Below are 18,207 nucleotides of genomic sequence, written 5' to 3' on the forward strand. Positions count from 1 at the left end.
AAAGTCCTGGGAAACTGATATGATCAACACAACTGACTAGACTCTGCCAGAAGACATCTTGGAATTTTATTCTCTCTGTCCCGATGTCCCCTCCATACTACCCACTTTTTTTCCTCCCAGCCTCTCTTGCATACACACAAAGAGCAAGGAACCCAGGAATGGATCTGTGGATGGAGAAATTCATCCTTCAAGCTTCAGGAGCCCACCAGCCGTGGCCTGTGAGGGGCCCACGTGGGAGAGATGGACTCCAATTGGAATCAGCAGTTCTTTGGGGCTGGATGAATAGAAGAAGTTTTTGAGAAATCTAAATGAAAGCGAAGACAGCAGGTTACAGGTCTCCCTAGTTGACGGAGAACGTCAGAAGGGAAAAAGGCATCTGTGGACTGGTACCCAAGTCTATCCCACAGGCTGTGCTGTGCGTCATTATTTCTGAGGTCCATTTAGTTCTGTACTTCCCAGTGCACTGCCCGGTCCAGCAATGAGAGTCTTTCCTAGTCTTGCTTCCCCCAAGTCCCCACCTCCACCCACCACTATTCCTCACTAAGGCTCAAGAACTGGGAGATAGGTAGAGGTCATTTCCACCGCTAAACCTATGTTTAAATGCGTTAGTGTGAGGAGTCCCAGAAAAGGATTTTTCCCTCTAGGTTGCTTGCATGTATTTTCTGTGTGATTATCTGAAAACCCAGGCAGCCCCTGAACTGCATAAAGAGGGTCTTACCTCCCACTCTCCATCAGTGAGAGGGACGGGAGATGGCTTTGTATATTTGGGGCATCTGGTCCCTTACCTGGGGATGCACATGGGACCTGAGTTCTGATTGGTTGCATTGATGAAGCTACTGTAAGATCCTGACCTTGGAGTTAACATTCTACTCTCAGTTTAGGTTTATAGGGTGATGGGTAAAAGGGAGGGATGTCATAGCAGTTTTCTAGGATTCCTGGAATGGTAAAGTAATAGGATGTTCATGAAGCAACGTGAAAGTTAAAAACAGCCTGTACCAGCTTCTTGCATGCTGTTGTGTATGTTGTACCACTTTTTTTTTTTTTTTATGGCTATGCCGTGCAGCTTGTGAGAGCTTAGTTCCCCAACCAAGGATCGAACCCGGGCCCTGGCAGGGAAGGCTCGGAGTCTTAACCACTGGACTGCCAGAGAATTCCCTGTACCAGTTTTATTAACTGGTCAATATCCTGTCAGTGTAGTCAATATGGGGGGAAATGAGTTTAAAAGTCACTGGGGACTTCCCCGGAGGTCCAGTGGTTAAGATTCCGTGCTTCCACTGCAGGGGACATGGGTTCGATCCCTAGTCGGGGAACTAAGATCCTACATGCCGCACATGGTGTGGCCAAAAAAAGTCCCTAAAAGTCACTGGAGTTTGCACTGCTTATAAACATCTGAAGTGCAGTCACTTCAACTGTGCTATTAGACACAGCTGCCACGAGGTCAAAAAGGAACTTCATTTCTTAAAATCACTACTACTGAGACAGGAAGGTGACACTTGTCAGCTCACTTCATTCCTAGAGAGAAACTGGTAACCTCCTTATGGCTGTTGAGCTCAGATTTTTTCCAGCCACAGTTGGCTTGGTAGGAGGAAAGAGCCCTGAGTACAAGCATAGCCTTTCTGGAGAGTTCTCTGAGGTCCTAAGCCCTTCAGCCACTGGGACTGGAGATTCTGTCTCCTCATTTCTGCAGGAATCTGCCTTTCTTTTGCACATGGATCTGTCATTCTGTTAATGAAATCCACCAACCTGCATTTTCTTATCTTTTTCTCTAGCTCCCTTGCTGCATCCTCTTGTTTATCACTGTGTAGTTAATACTAAAAATCATGAGTGCCATTTATGAAGTGCTTCCTGTATGTCAGGCTCTATGCCAGGTACATAAATAGTTGACCTAGTGACCAAGACAGCCAGTAAGATGGGCATTGGTACCCCCTTCGGCTGATGGGGAAAGTGAGGTTTGGAGGGGTTTATCCTAGGTCCCCAGCTCACTAGAGCAGGGGAGTCATGATTCCAACCAGGGTTACTTACGTCAAAGCCCACCTGCGCTCTTTAGTTCTTTATCCATTTCTCTTATTATCTCATCAGTCCTCGAACCTTCTATGGAGAAACAGGAAAATCTCAAAGCATATTCAACTCCCAAGCAGAAACTGATGACTTGATATTTATACTTGATTAAATACAAGCTATGCTGCTTATGTGACATGGCAGCCATACATAATCAACTTCTCAAGTCTCATTTACAGTTATATGTGTGAAATAATCATTTGTCAGCTATGCAGGATTACCCTGGGGAATCAAGTCGATTTCTCCTTGTATGCTGTACAAGGACCGAAAACAGAACCTTTAAGTTGACACATAAAATTGACCACCACACATGCCAACTAGGATGTGTGGGTGGTCATTGCCTAGAAGGTCATGGTGAGGATGGAGGGCCCAGCCAGCACAGTAAGAGCTTGATGGGGCAGTGGGCCAAGGGTTTCCATCTGTCTTATGCCTTTGTGATACAAAACCCCATGAAAGGAGGAATAAGAAGGAGCGCCTGCCAGAAAGTTATATGAAAGTATATTATTCATATGTCAGAGTAGCTTATAGAAATAAAGTTCCCTACTTCATTTTTATATCTCCCATGATTATTAATTTCTAGCATACTGTCTCATTCTGCAAATAATTACTAAAAAATACAAGTCGTATTTCCAATTATCCATATTGACCCCAGAAATATAAAGAAAATATTATTAATATTCTGCTCTTCATTTTATATTTGCTAGAGTTTGGTATAAAGTAAGAAATCTATATTCATTTGGAAGATTTTTTTCTTTTACTGAGCTCTTGAAATAAGGATTATTTTGCTTTCTTTTGATGCAATCTGGGTCTGCAAATATATTTGAAGTGTGTGTGTGTGTGTGTGTGTGTGTGTGTTTGGTTGGTTGGTTGGTGTAGAATGTAGACAAGCACTAGAGATTCTGAAATTTGTTCATGCACGAATTCTAAGTCCCGTGTGTATGTTGTTTTGTTGTATTGTTTTCGTCTGTTTGTTTGTTTTTTAATAGACCAGGCATTTGGAAAGACCTAAAGACCATGGGCTCAGTGTCTCTCTTTATATTTTTCATCACACTGCTTGTTCTGGGCAGACAGGTAAGAAGTCTGTTTCTTCTGTAACTTCTCTAAAGTGCTGTATTAATAATACTTTGCTGACGTGCATTGCCATTGCTTTCATGCAAACAAATGTTGAAGCATCAGAATCATCTTATCACTTAAAAGAAAAGTAGGTAGCACAAGGTATATATGCTTGGCTATAGACACAAGAAAAAGGCCTCTCATTTTTTTTCCCCTAAGAGGCAAATTTTGTGAACAGTAGAAGTGTGAATCAATGAATTTCCTGTTAAGTCTCAAAATAAATATGTAGGTTTCTGTAAGCCTACAATGTATTCCCTCAAGAGCTGACACTAATTGGAAAAAAATGTCCCCTTACCTGGGGTTTTCATCTGCATTTCAAAAGGTATGGCTTCTTTTTCTTTGGAGTGGGTATTAAATATCCCTGCTGTCACTTGCAATTATCCCTAGAAATATGGTCCCTGTTCAAAAATTTTATTTTGTGATGCAAATGAAACGTCCTCCTCGGGCTCTGTGCCCGCTTCTGGCCTCCCCATGGAGCCTGTAGGTACAGGACTTTTAAGGGCAATATTCTTTCTCTGCCTGCAAACAAGGACAATCACCCAAAGACTAAAGACTCATCCCATACCAGGTAGCTCTGCCTCAACCAAAGTTTGTTTTAATTTCTTTGATGGATAGCATGAAACAAAGAAGTGATTTACTTGGAGATAACCAGGGAAGAGGCAATGCCAATTAAATTATATATACATCTCTAAACAGTTAAGATATCTGAGAGGCAAACTATCAACTGGGGAGTTTGGGTCTGGCTTCCATTTCTCACCAGGAGGAAGCTGCTAATAATCGCACAGTCAGAGCAGAGACCAGATCTGTGACAGTCAGTCCGGCACCCGGGAATGCCATCCATCCTCTTCCATCTTCCCGGGGAAGTGCGAAGGGCATCCTTCCCTGGAGCCCACAGTGCAGCTGTCACCAATCTCCCTAGAGCTACGCTGTGGTCCTGATGCAGAGCTTAGAAGACCCCAGTCCCCCCATCACCCTCCCCACCTCTGTCCCCAGCACATGCTACGTTCTGCATTCTTAGGCAGTTTCTCCTACTAGAATGATCACTCAGATTGCTTCACAGCAATGTATTTTAATTACCTAGAATCAAATTGAATTCTCCCAACTTTTTTTATCGATCACTGAGATAAGATACAGGCAATACCACTACACAAATGTTGTCGAATCCCATGGCTGCTCACTGATCAGTTACCCCCTAAATGATTTAAATAAATAATCAGAAGTATGCAGTATTGTGGCCAGGCATTCATTTAATATGATAGTGCTGATACCAGTTTCCTCTTTTGTCACTAGTGTAACGATAAGTAATATGTACATCTAGAGGCCTAAAGAGTAGTAATCCCTGCAGGATTAATTGTGTTCACAGTTACTCTTTAACTAGAACCAAGGATATGCCAAGGTGAGCCAGAAGGCTGACCTTCAGTCCAAAATCATTAAGTGAATGATTTACTGAGGTCCCAAGTCTTCTGGGATAACAAGAACTGTGAAGTCTGTGATATAGACTTCCTCTGCACACCCTTCCGGAAATACAACTGTATTATAAACAAATGTCTGATATTTGAAATAAGGTTTTCAAATGTTGTAAGAATCCAGGGCCTCAGAGTTACCTCTTTTCTGAATATGTTTTAAATAATAGCACAGACTTTTTGCAACTTATTTTTGTTATCATTTGTCCTAATGGCTCCCCTGACCCATGACCATCATTTTTGAAATGATGGCAATGTACTTGCTTTCTAAGAAAATGACTATACTAAATATTGCTCTAGGCATCTCAGAAACCTTAATGAAAACATAACACATCCTAGACAAGAGAGACAGTACAGTACCACTCTCTGTACTGAAATTTAGTTTGTGACAGAAATGCAAGCCAACTCAAGGGCCGCTTTTGAAAAAGAAAGATCCCCTGTATTTCACCCAAGTTTAAAGGGCAGCCCCCTGCCATCAAGGGTCTGCATCCTAGGCGGGCTCATTCAGAGTATGGAACCGGGCAGTGGCAACCTAGGGCCTGAGAGTGAGGCCGAGGTCCTCGTGTGCGAGAGTTGAGGATCCCAGAGAAAGTGGAATCACATGCTGCCTACGCCCCTGCCCAGAGACCACGCAGAAAGGTGTGAGCCCAGTTCCTCAGGTAGTTTTCAGAACTAGACAGAGCACGGGACGCCCTCGAGGCTGTGGTAGGACGTGAAACACAGCAGACAGCGTCGGTGGGGTCCCAGACGCGGCCTGGACGCCCTCTCAAGACTCTTCCCGCTCTCTCTCCCATCACGCCAGAGCTCATGAAGACAAATTCCACGTCTGAGTGGGATCTGGGCCCCTAAGCATTTGGGGAGCGGCCCCAGATGGAATCTGAGAGATGGGGGGTGATGTGAGGACTGTAGGTCATGGAGCTGGGCTGCTGTTTTAGCTGAAGTGTCACAAAGTCCTTAGAGCGCTTTCCTGCCCTGAGTCAGGGTCACGGAGGAGGGAGCAGCTCTCCCCGCTGCATCTCCTCACGCAGCCTCCCCGGGTCTCTGCGTCAAATGTCCCTCTCTTTTCTCCTGTAAGGACATCAGTCATTGGATTTACAGCCCACCCTAAATCCAGGATCGTCTCATCCTGAAATCCTTAAGTTCATTACATCTGCCGAGACCCTATTTCCAGAGAAGTCACAGGCACAGATACCGGGGTTCGGACTTGGAACGATCTTTTTGGGGACGTGATTAAGTCCATTACAACTGGTTTGGGATAAAAACATTTGTCTTCCCCTGGGGGACTCTGCACATGAGTTTTTAAGGTCCTTGCGCTTCAAGGCAAGGGTTCTGCAGCAGACTGCACTGGTTGGGGAGGGGAGGGGGAAAGATCTGTCAGAAGGTCACTCTCAGTCCAATGTAGCTGGTCCCAAAGTGCTCCGATTCCTTTAGCAGGAGACTTAAAGAATGCTTGCACGTGGTGCAGTAGCAGCCCCTCGGAAAACCTGAGCGACTCTTCACGTGCTTTCCGAAAACCTTTCAGACTTACACGAATTGGGCTTGCTGCCTGCCTTCACTGGCTCCATGGCTTCATCTCGTTTCATTTTTATCCGATCTTCCGTGTATACCTGCGTCTTCTCGATGCCACCACCGTAGATTGCGTCTGTTATTTTAGTTTAATACCGGCCACACCACTAGTTTATCCCCCCCAAAAAATCTAAATAAATAATCTGTTTTCCAAGGGAGAGGCCTTTTCCAGTACGTGCATAGCATGATTTCCATAAATGCAGAATGTGGAAAATGTGTCAGTAATGTAAAAATTTAATATAAGCAAACTTTTAAAATATCTCTTTTGTAATCTTTTTTTAAAAATGTCTCGTTATATGAGCTAAAAATAAATGCCTCCCCAGAGGAGGAGGAGTAATTTTTGAGTATATCATACATAGTTTGAAGCAAACCTAATTTCAGTGAATGATCATTGTTCTTTCAGGTTTCAAATTGTGAATTTTTTTTCTTGAAATTGCCATCTGTGCATGAGGCCATTTATGTGTGTTTTATTTTGCTTTGTGCTGTCATTGGTATAGCTAGTCAAACCAATAAAACAAACTCCCTCCATTTAGTTCGTTTTTGCATTTATTTGTCAATAATTACTATCTGTGCTGAAATACACTCTCTCTATTAGGCCCTTCTGTTACAGGAAGATTCATTCAAGGCTATTTCGTTATATTAAATTATATACATCAGAGCAGATACAAAATGATGACAAACCAAAGAGACCCTGTGATAGTAAACGGGTGTCTCTATTTCTACAATGTTAATAACAGCTGCTTTTTAAAAACATTGAATTTTAATACATTACAAAGCATGAACACATATGTTTTTACTGGCAGGCACCATCTTAATTAAATTATATCAAAATGAACTTTTGTCTAAATATAATGTCATTCTCTCAGTAGTGCAATCCAAATGAAAAAACAAATACTTTTCAATGTATACTTAATTACATAATTTGTGGTAGAGGAAAACTGATTTTCAGCTGTTAAAGGCAAACTGCCACAAATGAACACTATTATTTTTTAAATGCAAATCATGAAACAATGCACTCTCTCTACTAATGTATTTTCCATTTTTCTTTTACTCATTATTTATATTCTATCACAGCTCTTTTCAAAAAATAATTCAAGCCACCATTTATTAACATGACTATGTAAGAAGCTTTCATGTCATTTTTGTCTTTCAAGCCTTCAGTATAGCTATTTTCTCTGTTTCTGAGGCTGGTTCTTTCCCAAATTTGCATTTTGGAAATCCATGTTAGACGGTGAATGAGAGACAGTTGGGGGCAACTGAGGGCTTGGTAGGGAGGGTGACAATTCCGTTTTGGGGGGTTCTTTTTTAGGTTTGTTTCATTCTTTTTATTTTCTCTTTAAAACCTCCACTCTCTGGCAGGACAAGATGCCTATTGTTTCTTTACCTCTGTGTCCTCTTGTAACAGAATGAATATTACTGTAGGTTAGACTTCTTATGGAAGAACAAGTTCAAAAAAGAGCGAGAGGAGATAGAAACCATGGAGAACTTGAACCGCGTGCTGCTGGAGAACGTGCTCCCTGCACACGTGGCTGAGCACTTCCTGGCCAGGAGCCTGAAGAATGAGGTCAGAGAGGCTGGGCTGATGGGGAGAGGCGGGGCCGGTGGGGAGAGGCAGGGCGATGGGGAGAGGCTGGGCTGATGGAGAGAGGTGTGGCTGGTGGTGAGAGGCGGGGCTGGTGGGGAGAGGCGGGGCGATGGAGAGAGGCTCGGCTGATGGGGAGAGGTGTGGCTGGTGGAGAGGCGGGGCGATGGAGAGAGGCGGGACTGGTGGGGAGAGGCGGGGCCGGTGGGGAGAGGCAGGGCGATGGGGAGAGGCTGGGCTGATGGAGAGAGGTGTGGCTGGTGGTGAGAGGCGGGGCTGGTGGGGAGAGGCGGGGCGATGGAGAGAGGCGGGGCCGGTGGGGAGAGGCGGGGTGATGGGGAGAGGCAGGGCTGCTGGCCAGGGAAGGGCGTGGGCTGGCGAGGGCCAAAAGCTCCTGGCAGTGACCTAGAGGCCTGTGGCACTTCAAACATGTCAGTGTTCAAAATACTCGACATTGGCCTGAATGTGTCCATTTTCAAGAGTATATTGACTGGTCGTATAGAGATCAACTGAGAATAGTGAGTTAGACTCACCTGTGAACATCTTAGCATGAAGTTGATTCATTCTTCTTAGTTTTTCTTCCCCAATCATGTAAAGTTCTGAACGTGCAATATGAGGCAGTGGGGTTCCAAATATGTCACAAAAGGGGTCCCACACTAGGCAGAGGGTTAACAGATAAGCTGAACTTTGATGACACTGATGCACAGAGCAGCGAAGTGAGAAGGCTTGGAACGGTATTTATCTGTAACCTAGTTAAAGTTGACATTGAGAAGAAAGTGCCAGGTGGTGGGCAGGGACTGGGCCTTATCACTCTGGTCTTTCTGGAAGCATGCTAGGCATGGTGAGCCAGTCCAGGGGCCCCAGCAGGTCCCACCGTTCACTTCTCTATTTCTTCTCCTGGTGTTTTCTGCTTTCAGTAGGTTATTCAGCACTTATTTACCTCTTGGTCACAGACAGTGAAATCATTACATCTATTAAAAAGGAACCGTCTGTTTTCATTAGCAGTTTAAGATCTTGTTTGTGTCTATATGTCTAGCTATCAATTCAGGTTATAAATTCATCTGTTGCCCCTGCCCTGGGTCAGGCTGGTGCTGGGCCTGGTTACAGAGATGAACAGGACAAGGCGGCCTCATCCCCAGGAGGGGACAGAATCCTATTGTCTCCAAAGGTGCTAACTGGGTAAATGCAGGAGTCCAGAAAGTCCACCACTGTGAGCAAGTGACTTCTGAACCAGAAAAGAAAGTGCTAGAAACTGGCAGAGAGATGCAGGCTGCAGAGGGGGAGAAAAAGACCATTCCAGTCTTCAAGGGGCTACTTCTGTCCAGATGACAAGACAGTGCTTCGTTCAAGACCTTAAAAGGCCCCGGGTTCAGCCCTACAGCACTTGGTGACCTCTTCTGCCCCCTCCTGATGTCTCCCTAGGCCAGACCAGGGGAATCGTGGGTTCTCTCTATTTGTTCCTGTTTGCTTGACTTATTCTAAGCAGGCCTCTGAACACAGTTGCCCCTTTGGAAATCATAAGGAAAAGCAGATGGGGATGGAGAGTGAAGCCCACAGGTGGACAGCACGGGCTCAAACCTTTGTCCCAACATTTTCTGTCATGGTAATGTGAGCTACTTCCCCGGCCTGAGCCCCGTCTCCCCATGAGTCAAAGGGGAATTGCGCTTTACTTTGCACAATTCTTAGGTAGAGTGTGGGGTGTCACATGTCACACTGAGCATCCGTCCCTTCAGCTGAGGTGGACATTTATTTGATAGAGCAGGACCCGGAGTCCCACATCCATGCAGGTGGGACACACCTGGTGGGCAGGCAGCACCAAAGCACCAATGGACTCATCCACTTACCGAGTGGCCCTACTGTGTGCCAGGCCAGTGACCCTTCTGCGACTAGCACGTCACGGGTGCTCCCAAGATGGGGGTGACATTTCCCTCCAAGTTTCCTCATCAGTGCTGTGAGTTTAATAATTAAGAACACAGCCAGCGTCTTCTACAGCCTTCACCGCCCACGTGGGGTCCGTGGGGAAGGCTGCAGCGTCAGGGCAGCACCACGCGCTGGGCTTGAACCCTGGAATAGGCACCCCCTCACTGCGCCGGCAGTTTGGGAACTTTTCCGAGACAAAGTAGGAATCAGCGCGTTTTGATGAAACCAGCTCTGGACTCTGTTGCCTCGTTTGTCAGATCAAGAAGGTGAAGTCCTTAGGGGCCTCGTCCATGGCCGCATCATGCCTGTGTGTGCACGTGAACCTGACTTAGGCGCTAAAATGATTTCCCCCGCAGACAGTCAGCACCCATTCACCAAGCTCCCAGCTTATTCCCTCATTCAGGAAACACACCCCTGACCCAGGCAGCCTCATTTTCCCGTAGGAAAATGAACAGGAGCTCAGTTCCAAAGCTTTTCAAACGCTTACTGCCACAAACAGCTCCAAGTTCCCTTATCGCATATTAGGGGTCTCGGGTTTTCGCTTAGGAACCCCGATACCCTGGACATCATTAGATTTGCACGTTCTAGCTGCTGACCTCACGTTGCTCGGGAGGGTAGAGCGACACACACTGAATCTTAAATCAGGGGCATCAGACCGATGAGACCATCCTTGAAATGATCTCTTCATTCTGCACAACTGTGGGCTGCAAAAGTCTCTGTATTTCATCAGACAACACAGAACTCCCCTGGGCTGTGACTTTCCAGATTTTACTGCCAGTTTTTGCTGGTTAGGTTAAATATTTGGGGAGGGGAGGGAGCTACTCAAGCAGCCACTGTAACTGTTGGGGATTAAACAATTACAGCGGGCCCCGTCGGGCAGCCTGCGGTCAGGGCAGCCTGATGTCTGCTCAGCGGGACAGAGATGCCCTCCAGTCGCTGCTCAAGGTCAGACCGGTAGTGAAGCAGGTCTGCTGCTCCAGTCCTCACAGGGAATCCTGACTGCAGAAAAGAAGCCCCGTAAAGGGTCTGAAGGAGAAGGAGAGCCCCTAGCCTGATGCCTAAACGTTCTGAGGGCTCCCACCATGAGTCTCAGAAAGGACGGTGTTGTTTTTTGGGTTTTTTTCCAAAATGCTTATAGCCAGGTTATTACCAAGAGACTCCTTTGAGTGCATGGCAGACTTCTGCCCCGTCCCTCTGGCTTCCCGACGGGCCGGACGCCTAACTTCTGTCACACTCAGCCGTTCCTGTCCTCAATCGACTTCATCCCTGGGCAAAAGAACCCACTTCCCTGACCTGGGGATGTGTCATCCCAAGCTTGTGATCTCAGGCCAGGCAGGCTGAGGTGTTTGACCTCCTGCAGCCAAACAGTGATGGGGTCTGTGCTGTTTAATAGCGTGGACATGGTCCAGGCTGCTGGCCCCGCCTCACCGTCAGGGCCGTATAGAAGCGCCCTGCCTGAACGCGCTCTCTCTCTCTCTCTCTCCCTCCCCCTGTCTCCTTCCCTAATGCTTCTGCGAGGGAAAGTTCTGCCCACTGTCGAACACGCAGATCCTGGAGGAAGATCATTTCTGGAGGATTCCAGACCCAAACTGGGCGTGGCAGAGCATAGCCAATGCTGGGACAGGAGAGGTTCCTGAGCCCCGGCCAGCTTTCCTTACCTGCTGAGCCCTGCTTGGCCGTTGAGAGCAAAGCTCTTATCCCGGGCCTGGCACTTCTTAGTTGTGGGACCTCGGGCTCCATCCTCACAGAGGCTATAACTAATATCAAAAGCAATAATTCATGCGAAACTTTTAGAGCAGTGCCTGGCATGCAGGAAACACTCAATTTTAGTCATCTTTGAAGCAAATATCCCAAACTTATGCAAAACCTGAGAACACTGCCTCCTGGAACTTATCAATATCTGTCAAGGGAGGCGCCTTCCCACAGCTTTTCAGGGCCTGACTAGCGTGGACAACAAAACGCACATAATCGCTTTGCGCTGTATCCTTATCTGACGGCATCACCTCCTCTGCTCCCTCTCCGTGGGGTGGGCTGAGCACCCACAGCTTCTGAATGCAGAGGCTGGACCAGGGTTATTTTTAGAGCATGCGGTAGACAGGAGTGTGGCTTTCAGTCCCACAGTAATGGTTAATGTTCCATGGTTTTCTGGAACATTCCTTGGAAACATGACCTATGACCTTGGCCAGGACCCATGTTCACGAAGAGCCTTTTGATTCTCCTACCCGCCGCATGCACATACAGAGGAAACTCATTTTCCTTCAGAAATACGGAGTAAAGAATGATTTAATCACAATAATTCCAAAAAGATCTTTATTTCGATTTAAAGCTGTTCACTGCACCTGTGTTCCGGGCCTGTGGGCAGAGAGCTGCCGTGTCCACCTTTGCAAGCTCCTCTTCTTCCTTCCCCGGGGCGCTGGTCTTACTCAACACATCCTCAAGCTTCTCCATCAGCCGCTGATGTCCTGACCAGGTCCGGGCCCTCAAGCCATTCAGACCCTGGTACAGAGCTCTGTGGCCCAGACAGAGCCCACTGGTTTACAAAGCCTGCTCTCCAGATGGCTGTGTTTTGGCAGGAACATGTCTGAAAGGTCCCTAGAACAGATGTCCCAGCTAGCTTTGGTCACTTGTTGAAAAGACTGCATTTTGTCGCCCCTTTGCCGAGTCCCCGGTGGTCAGGGTTATGTGTGATTCTGAGCCACGCAGCCTCACTGCGGGAGAGCTGAGGCTTGATCAAAACAAGACACAGACGTCACTGCGGTGCAGGGGAGTTCACCAGGCACACAAACGCACCCCCTTCTCAGCTAACCTCCCAAAGCCCAGGCAGGTCCCCCAACGCAGTCCTTACAGAGTCAGGCTAGAAAGCCACAGGTTTTCAGAGATGCTTTTGTGCTTTCTAATGATCTGACTCCCCTGAATAAATTAGGCGTTAGCTGACAATCGGGGACGGACTGAGGGGGGATGTGAAAGGTAGGAGCTTCTCCTCCTCACTGTGGCCTGAGTCGGCAGGAGAAAGTGCTGGTCCCGGACTTTGGAACCCCAAGCTAGTGGCAAGTTCTGGCCGTTTCCTAGGGCACGCCAAGCAGACATCTCCACACCTGGGTGTAAGCAGCAGCAATCACACTTCGTTTTCCTGTCCTTGTATCTGCGCTGTCTCTCCAACTAGACTCTAAGCTCCTTAGGGCAGGGCTTGCGTCGTCCGTCTCTGTGACCCCATTACCTGGTATGAAGCCTGGCACATGGCAGGCCCTCATGGGGGCTGTGCGTGCCTGTGTGTCTAGGTAACAGCACGCTAAAGTGAATGTCAGCCCACGACACCAAGAGACAGTGGGTGTCATATTCCAAAGGGGGTGCTAAACAGCGTGCAGAATTTACAAATGCAAGAGCTACACAACTCTCGACCCTTCACTCTCAGGGACACGAGGGCTGGGAGAGTAGAGGTTGGAAGAGGGATTTGGGACAGAATATAGTGAGAAGCGAGCCCCCTCCTAAAGGGACATGGGGACTCCTCCCTTTACCTCTTGCCTCATAAATAGACCATAACCACTCAGCTTGGGATGTGTACCTACGACTTGGGCCCCTACGTGGTCCTGGGGCAGCAACTCCATCTGGGGGACACAGATGACATGTAGGTTCCTGAATGCAGAGGGCAGGGGCTTATTGGAGTATCTGGTCCAAGAGAGTTGGGGGCTGCAGGTGGGGATGTAATGGGACTATGAGGGTTTGGGAAGGCAAAGCCTGCTGAATGTTTCCGGGGACCAAGCCAGAGAAAAACAGTTGGCATGGGGTCATTTTAGATCCTGTTTTGAAAAGCTGCTTGGAGGGGGGAATGGGCCCCAGCAGAGAAAGTAGAAGACTAACCAGACAGCCCGGGGCAGAGAGAGTAGTCACAGTAGGAGGGGAGTGCATGGTCCACATCAAGAGAACCTTGGCAGGATGTCCCGTGTTGGGGGGGAGTGATGGAGCATCTTCAAATAACCCATGAAAATGTCCACCAGGTTTAAGTTCCCTGGGAGCATGATGTAGTTAATGGAGCGTGTCCCTCCTCCAACAGACCCTTCTTTCTTCCCCTGTTCTCCACCCCTGGGTGCTTTGGAAAACCTGGCTAGCCAGCTGGGGAGGGTCAGAGCAGAAACATGAGGAACAGAGGGAGAGTAGAAGCCAACCGTGCCCCCTTCCCACCCTGCAGACACTCCTCCACCGCCCAGCAGGCCCACACTGGGGAAGGAGAAAAGCCACACATTCCACTGGGATCTGAGTTCTGACTTCTTGTTAGATTGGACACTTAAAGTATTGATAAGAGGACTCCTGTTACCTGAGAATGACAAGAAGAGTCATGGGGTTGTCCCAAGTTTTCATCCAGAGTTGGGAAAGAACTGAAGTCCCGCTCAATAAACTGAAAAAGACAGTGCACACAGAAATGCAGCTGCTTTGTGATGATTTTGCCATAACTTGAGCTTGTTTTGCAGAATGGCGACGTGTGAGTGAATGTTGAAATGGCATCTAAGCTTCCAGTTTTAAAGCTCAGCGAGATTCTTGTTGGCAGCTATGTTCTGGACAAGGGTCACCCGTGCTAGACCCTGAATTCCAAAATCTCCTCCAAGGCTTCCTACCTGCCCTACCCTCACCCCAGATCCTCTGGAAGTATAAGATAAGCTCAGGTCATCAGCCAGTCAGCTTGTGGTTCCCTCTGGCCCCAAGCGCAACCCAAAGACCTGAGGGAACCTCTCATGAGTTTAGGGTATGGCTCTAAGCCCTGCACATTTCATTAGCGCTAGTGAATTTGTAAAGCTTCCCATTTGTGAAGTTTCCCTGATTCTCAAGGGTAGCCCTGTGGAAGCCCTGAGTCAGGAACTAGGGGGTCAGAAATCCCCACTCACCCTTGGTGTTTCCTCGAAGCTCCAAGTGACCCATTTGTCAAAGAGGGTGGGTGAGCAGTTTGCAGTCCAAGGCCCCAGTAGCACTCGTAGCCTGTGGAGTGCCAGACCAGGACACCAGGGATTAGTCCTGGCCCCTAAGTCAGTGGGAGCCTTGGTGTGTCACCAAACTCCCCTGAATTAACAATTCCTCATTTGTCCTGTGATTCTTAATCAAGGCTGCACAGCAGGAAAACCCATGGAGTTTTACAAAAAGATGCACATGCTTGGAGCCCACCCCAGGGGCAAGGTTCAGTTGGTCATTGGGCGGCCCAGGTGTTGCCTTCTTGAAAGCCCCATTGGTGACTTTCCCAAGCATTCCTATTTGAAGACCATGGAATTAAATGACCCATCAGACCTCTTCCAGCTCCAACAACCTAGGTGTTCTGGGACAAGGGTTCAGAGGACAATTTTGAGTGTCAACCTGAAGATGTTTTATTAGACTCCAAACCAGTGTGGTTAAAATCAGCCCTCATATCCAAACTGTCAGTCAGTTCAGTCTTGCACTTCCTTATCTCCCATCCCCAGATACCCTTAAAGACCCTAGGTGAAAGGAGAAAGGCAAAGTGACGTGACCTACAAGTGAATCGAGACCCCGTGCTGCCCCAAGTCCAGGCAGCACAGTCTGTGGTCATCCAGGAAATGCAGGGTAAAGTATAAAGTGTAGCATTTATAAGAGTGACCTCTGCATCAGACTTGGTAACTGTGACCTTGGGAAAGTAATGTAACTGTTCTGTGCCTCAGTTTCCTCATCTGTAGATTGAGAATAAAAATACCAGCTTCCTAGGATTGTGGTCAGGGGCAAGTTAATGCTGCTGGAGAGTTCAGAGGGGTGGGCATCCTGGCATGCAGTGGGCACTCAGTCAGTGCTGGCGATTATTGTGTGTATTCTTGTCATCATCATCGTTCCCCAGATGGTCACTCTGGCTGATGTCAGCAGACAGTGGGGAAATGCAGGGTACAGAAAATATATCCTTGCCTTGCTAGATGTACCCCTTTTCCTGAAGAGTAGAGAAGTCAGTGGAGTTTATACTACTTTTATGAAACTGCCCTTTTTAACTAGAAGAGGCTTCTAGGGGCTTTTCTGTCCCCTGTTACCCTGACTCCCTTGCTTGGTCAGCATTACTGGAACCTAAGCTTGGCGATCACACATGCCACAGGTCGTCTTCCGAGGATATGAGTGTTCACAAAGACAACTTTTCAGAGAGAGGAAGTACAGGTCTGCACAAAGAGCCAACTCAACCATACTGAGAGCAGAATAGAAAAGAAAAACCTTGATTCTATTGTTCATGTATTTTATAGAGATTGTAAGGCAGTAGCAGAAGGCATTACAAGGTGGTTGGCCCTGAGAACAGGAAGATGACACAAGTCTGTCTTTCCCAGGAAGTGGTTGTGACCTGCCGTGGGTTGCCATTGCCCTGATGTGTGTGTCATGAGACCTCAGCGGAGGAAGAATGGTTTTTCTGAGTGGCCACCAAACCTTGGAGTTATGGTGCTGTTGAAGTGGTCACTCCCTGCTAAGGGATTCATCTGAGTGCCCCAGAGAGCAGAGCACACTGGTAACATCTATGCAGGGTAGAGTCTCTCCCTCTGCCAGGCACACAGGCAACACCAGCCGCTAGCTTGCTTTCCTCCACTCAGAGGTCGGCATCTTGTGTAACAGAACTCTCCTCACGTTTCCTGGCGGAGGGAGTGTTTCCCATGATGCAGTGTGCCCACATTGGCACCTGGCCGTTCTGCCCGGGACAGGCCATCCAAGGGCCCTGATGCACCAGCACCGGTGAGAGAGCAGATCCTCCCGCCCAGGACCAGCCCCCATGCCCACATAATAACGCTTCCTTTATGAAATCTCCACTGAACTTGAAGGTTTCACTATATGCTGGGGAAAATTATGTGTGGAAACACCTTGAAATTGTATTTACAAGACACTGAATTTTCCTCATGTCTATGGGTGAAACTATGAGCTATAGTTTAGACTTTTAGTTGAGACTATAGTCTATCTAAAAACAAAAGGAAATCCCGAACAAATATTTCTGGTGTCTAATACAATAGAATAAGTAGTCTGGGGAATTTCACTAGTTCTCTCTGGTGTAAAGAAGTAACATGATGAGTTTCATCCGCTCCTTTCAGGAGACGCTGAAGAGGACAATTCATGAAGCCTCCAATCCAAAGAATGTAGCCATAATGAGTCACTTTAGGACAATATAGTAGCTTGGGAAGTCGTTTTGTTTCCCTTTAGTTGTTAAAAGAATGTTGTTGTTGTTTTTTCCTAAGTGAGAAGTCTATGGTCTCTTGTAATTGTCTAAGGTAGAGATGGCAGAGAGGGGTAACTGGAAGGGCACCTCATACTAACCGGTAGTGACAGTGGGAGTGCAGTGTTGACGATTCTGAGCCTGCATCCAGCTCACTAGAAGCCTTCACCTGTGATCAATGGCCAGTGCCTAAAATGGGCCTGGGACGAGGGTAGAGCAGGTGGAATGGACACTGGGTGATCTCTTTACCAGTCTTAACGTAAAGAAACACTTCCATTAGGAGCGTGTTTTTGCTTAAAAGCTCTCCTAGTACTCATCTCTTCCTTTTCTCCTGGGCAGGAGTTATACCACCAGTCCTATGACTGTGTCTGCGTCATGTTTGCCTCCATTCCGGATTTCAAAGAATTCTATACAGAATCGGATGTGAACAAGGAGGGCTTGGAATGCCTTCGGCTCCTGAACGAGATCATCGCCGACTTTGACGATGTACGTACTTCAGAGTTACCCTTGATGGGCAGGGGTGGTCCCAGTCCCATACTTTGGCGTTCCTCTGGACTGGCACATTTGAAGTTAGTCCAACATCATGGCATATCTTAAAACTTGTCCTTTGACAAAATTTCTGGTGGTTGGCATTAAGCTTTTTGCTCTATTTAGGTCACTGACTAATTTTGGTGAGGCAAACACATATTATTCTTAAAGCTAATATGATTTCTATAAACAACTACCAAAATCTGTTCAATAAAATGTCTCTCCAGCATGCCCATGAATTTTCTTGAAAGGCTTGAGCTCCAAGGAAAATACTTGCCCATCTCGTTATACATAAAAAAGATAGTAGATTATTTGCATGTGTGTCTGTGCAAACTCCAAGGTCTATGTCAGATATCAATTTGAAGTGTACATGGATGGCATGCTTTATTATTGAAAAAGCAATATGAATGTGGTAGAATATATTTTAGAAGGGACAAAGTATACGTCTTAGATATTGGAATAGGTGTCATTTTTCAATTTTCAATTTTCTGCCTACAAAGGAAACAATGCACTTTGTTTTCTAGTAAGAACAAACAGACCTCTGGTTTGAAAGATATTGTTGTTACACCATTTTTAACAATATTTTGCAAATATAGGAAAATTGACATCAGTGAACATAGGTTCATCATGATTGATGGAATTTTGAAATACAGTGATGAAATTATATAAAATGATGGTTTCAGGCCAACCTTCTAAATGTCTTGTGGTACCTGTGCATTTCTCTGCTACCACCAGTGTCACCATGAGGTTGACTCAAGACTCATGGTGAAGTAATGACAAGTAGAGATTTTCACTGTTGTGCCGGGATCATA

General features: G+C 46.8%; 1 protein-coding gene across 1 annotated transcript in view; it reads left to right on the top strand.

The window, feature by feature from the left end:
- The window catches only part of ADCY2 (adenylate cyclase 2), a 431,484-nt gene that overhangs the window by 390,662 nt on the left and 22,615 nt on the right, over positions 1–18,207 (top strand). Inside the window, exons 19-21 of the mRNA XM_061187643.1 lie at positions 3,045–3,129; positions 7,606–7,764; positions 17,207–17,353. Of these exons, the coding sequence (XP_061043626.1) occupies positions 3,045–3,129; positions 7,606–7,764; positions 17,207–17,353 (391 nt within the window). The remainder of the gene's footprint in view (positions 1–3,044; positions 3,130–7,605; positions 7,765–17,206; positions 17,354–18,207) is intronic.

The sequence above is a fragment of the Eubalaena glacialis genome, chromosome 4 (genome assembly GCF_028564815.1).
Source record: "Eubalaena glacialis isolate mEubGla1 chromosome 4, mEubGla1.1.hap2.+ XY, whole genome shotgun sequence".
Classification (NCBI taxonomy): domain Eukaryota; kingdom Metazoa; phylum Chordata; class Mammalia; order Artiodactyla; family Balaenidae; genus Eubalaena; species Eubalaena glacialis.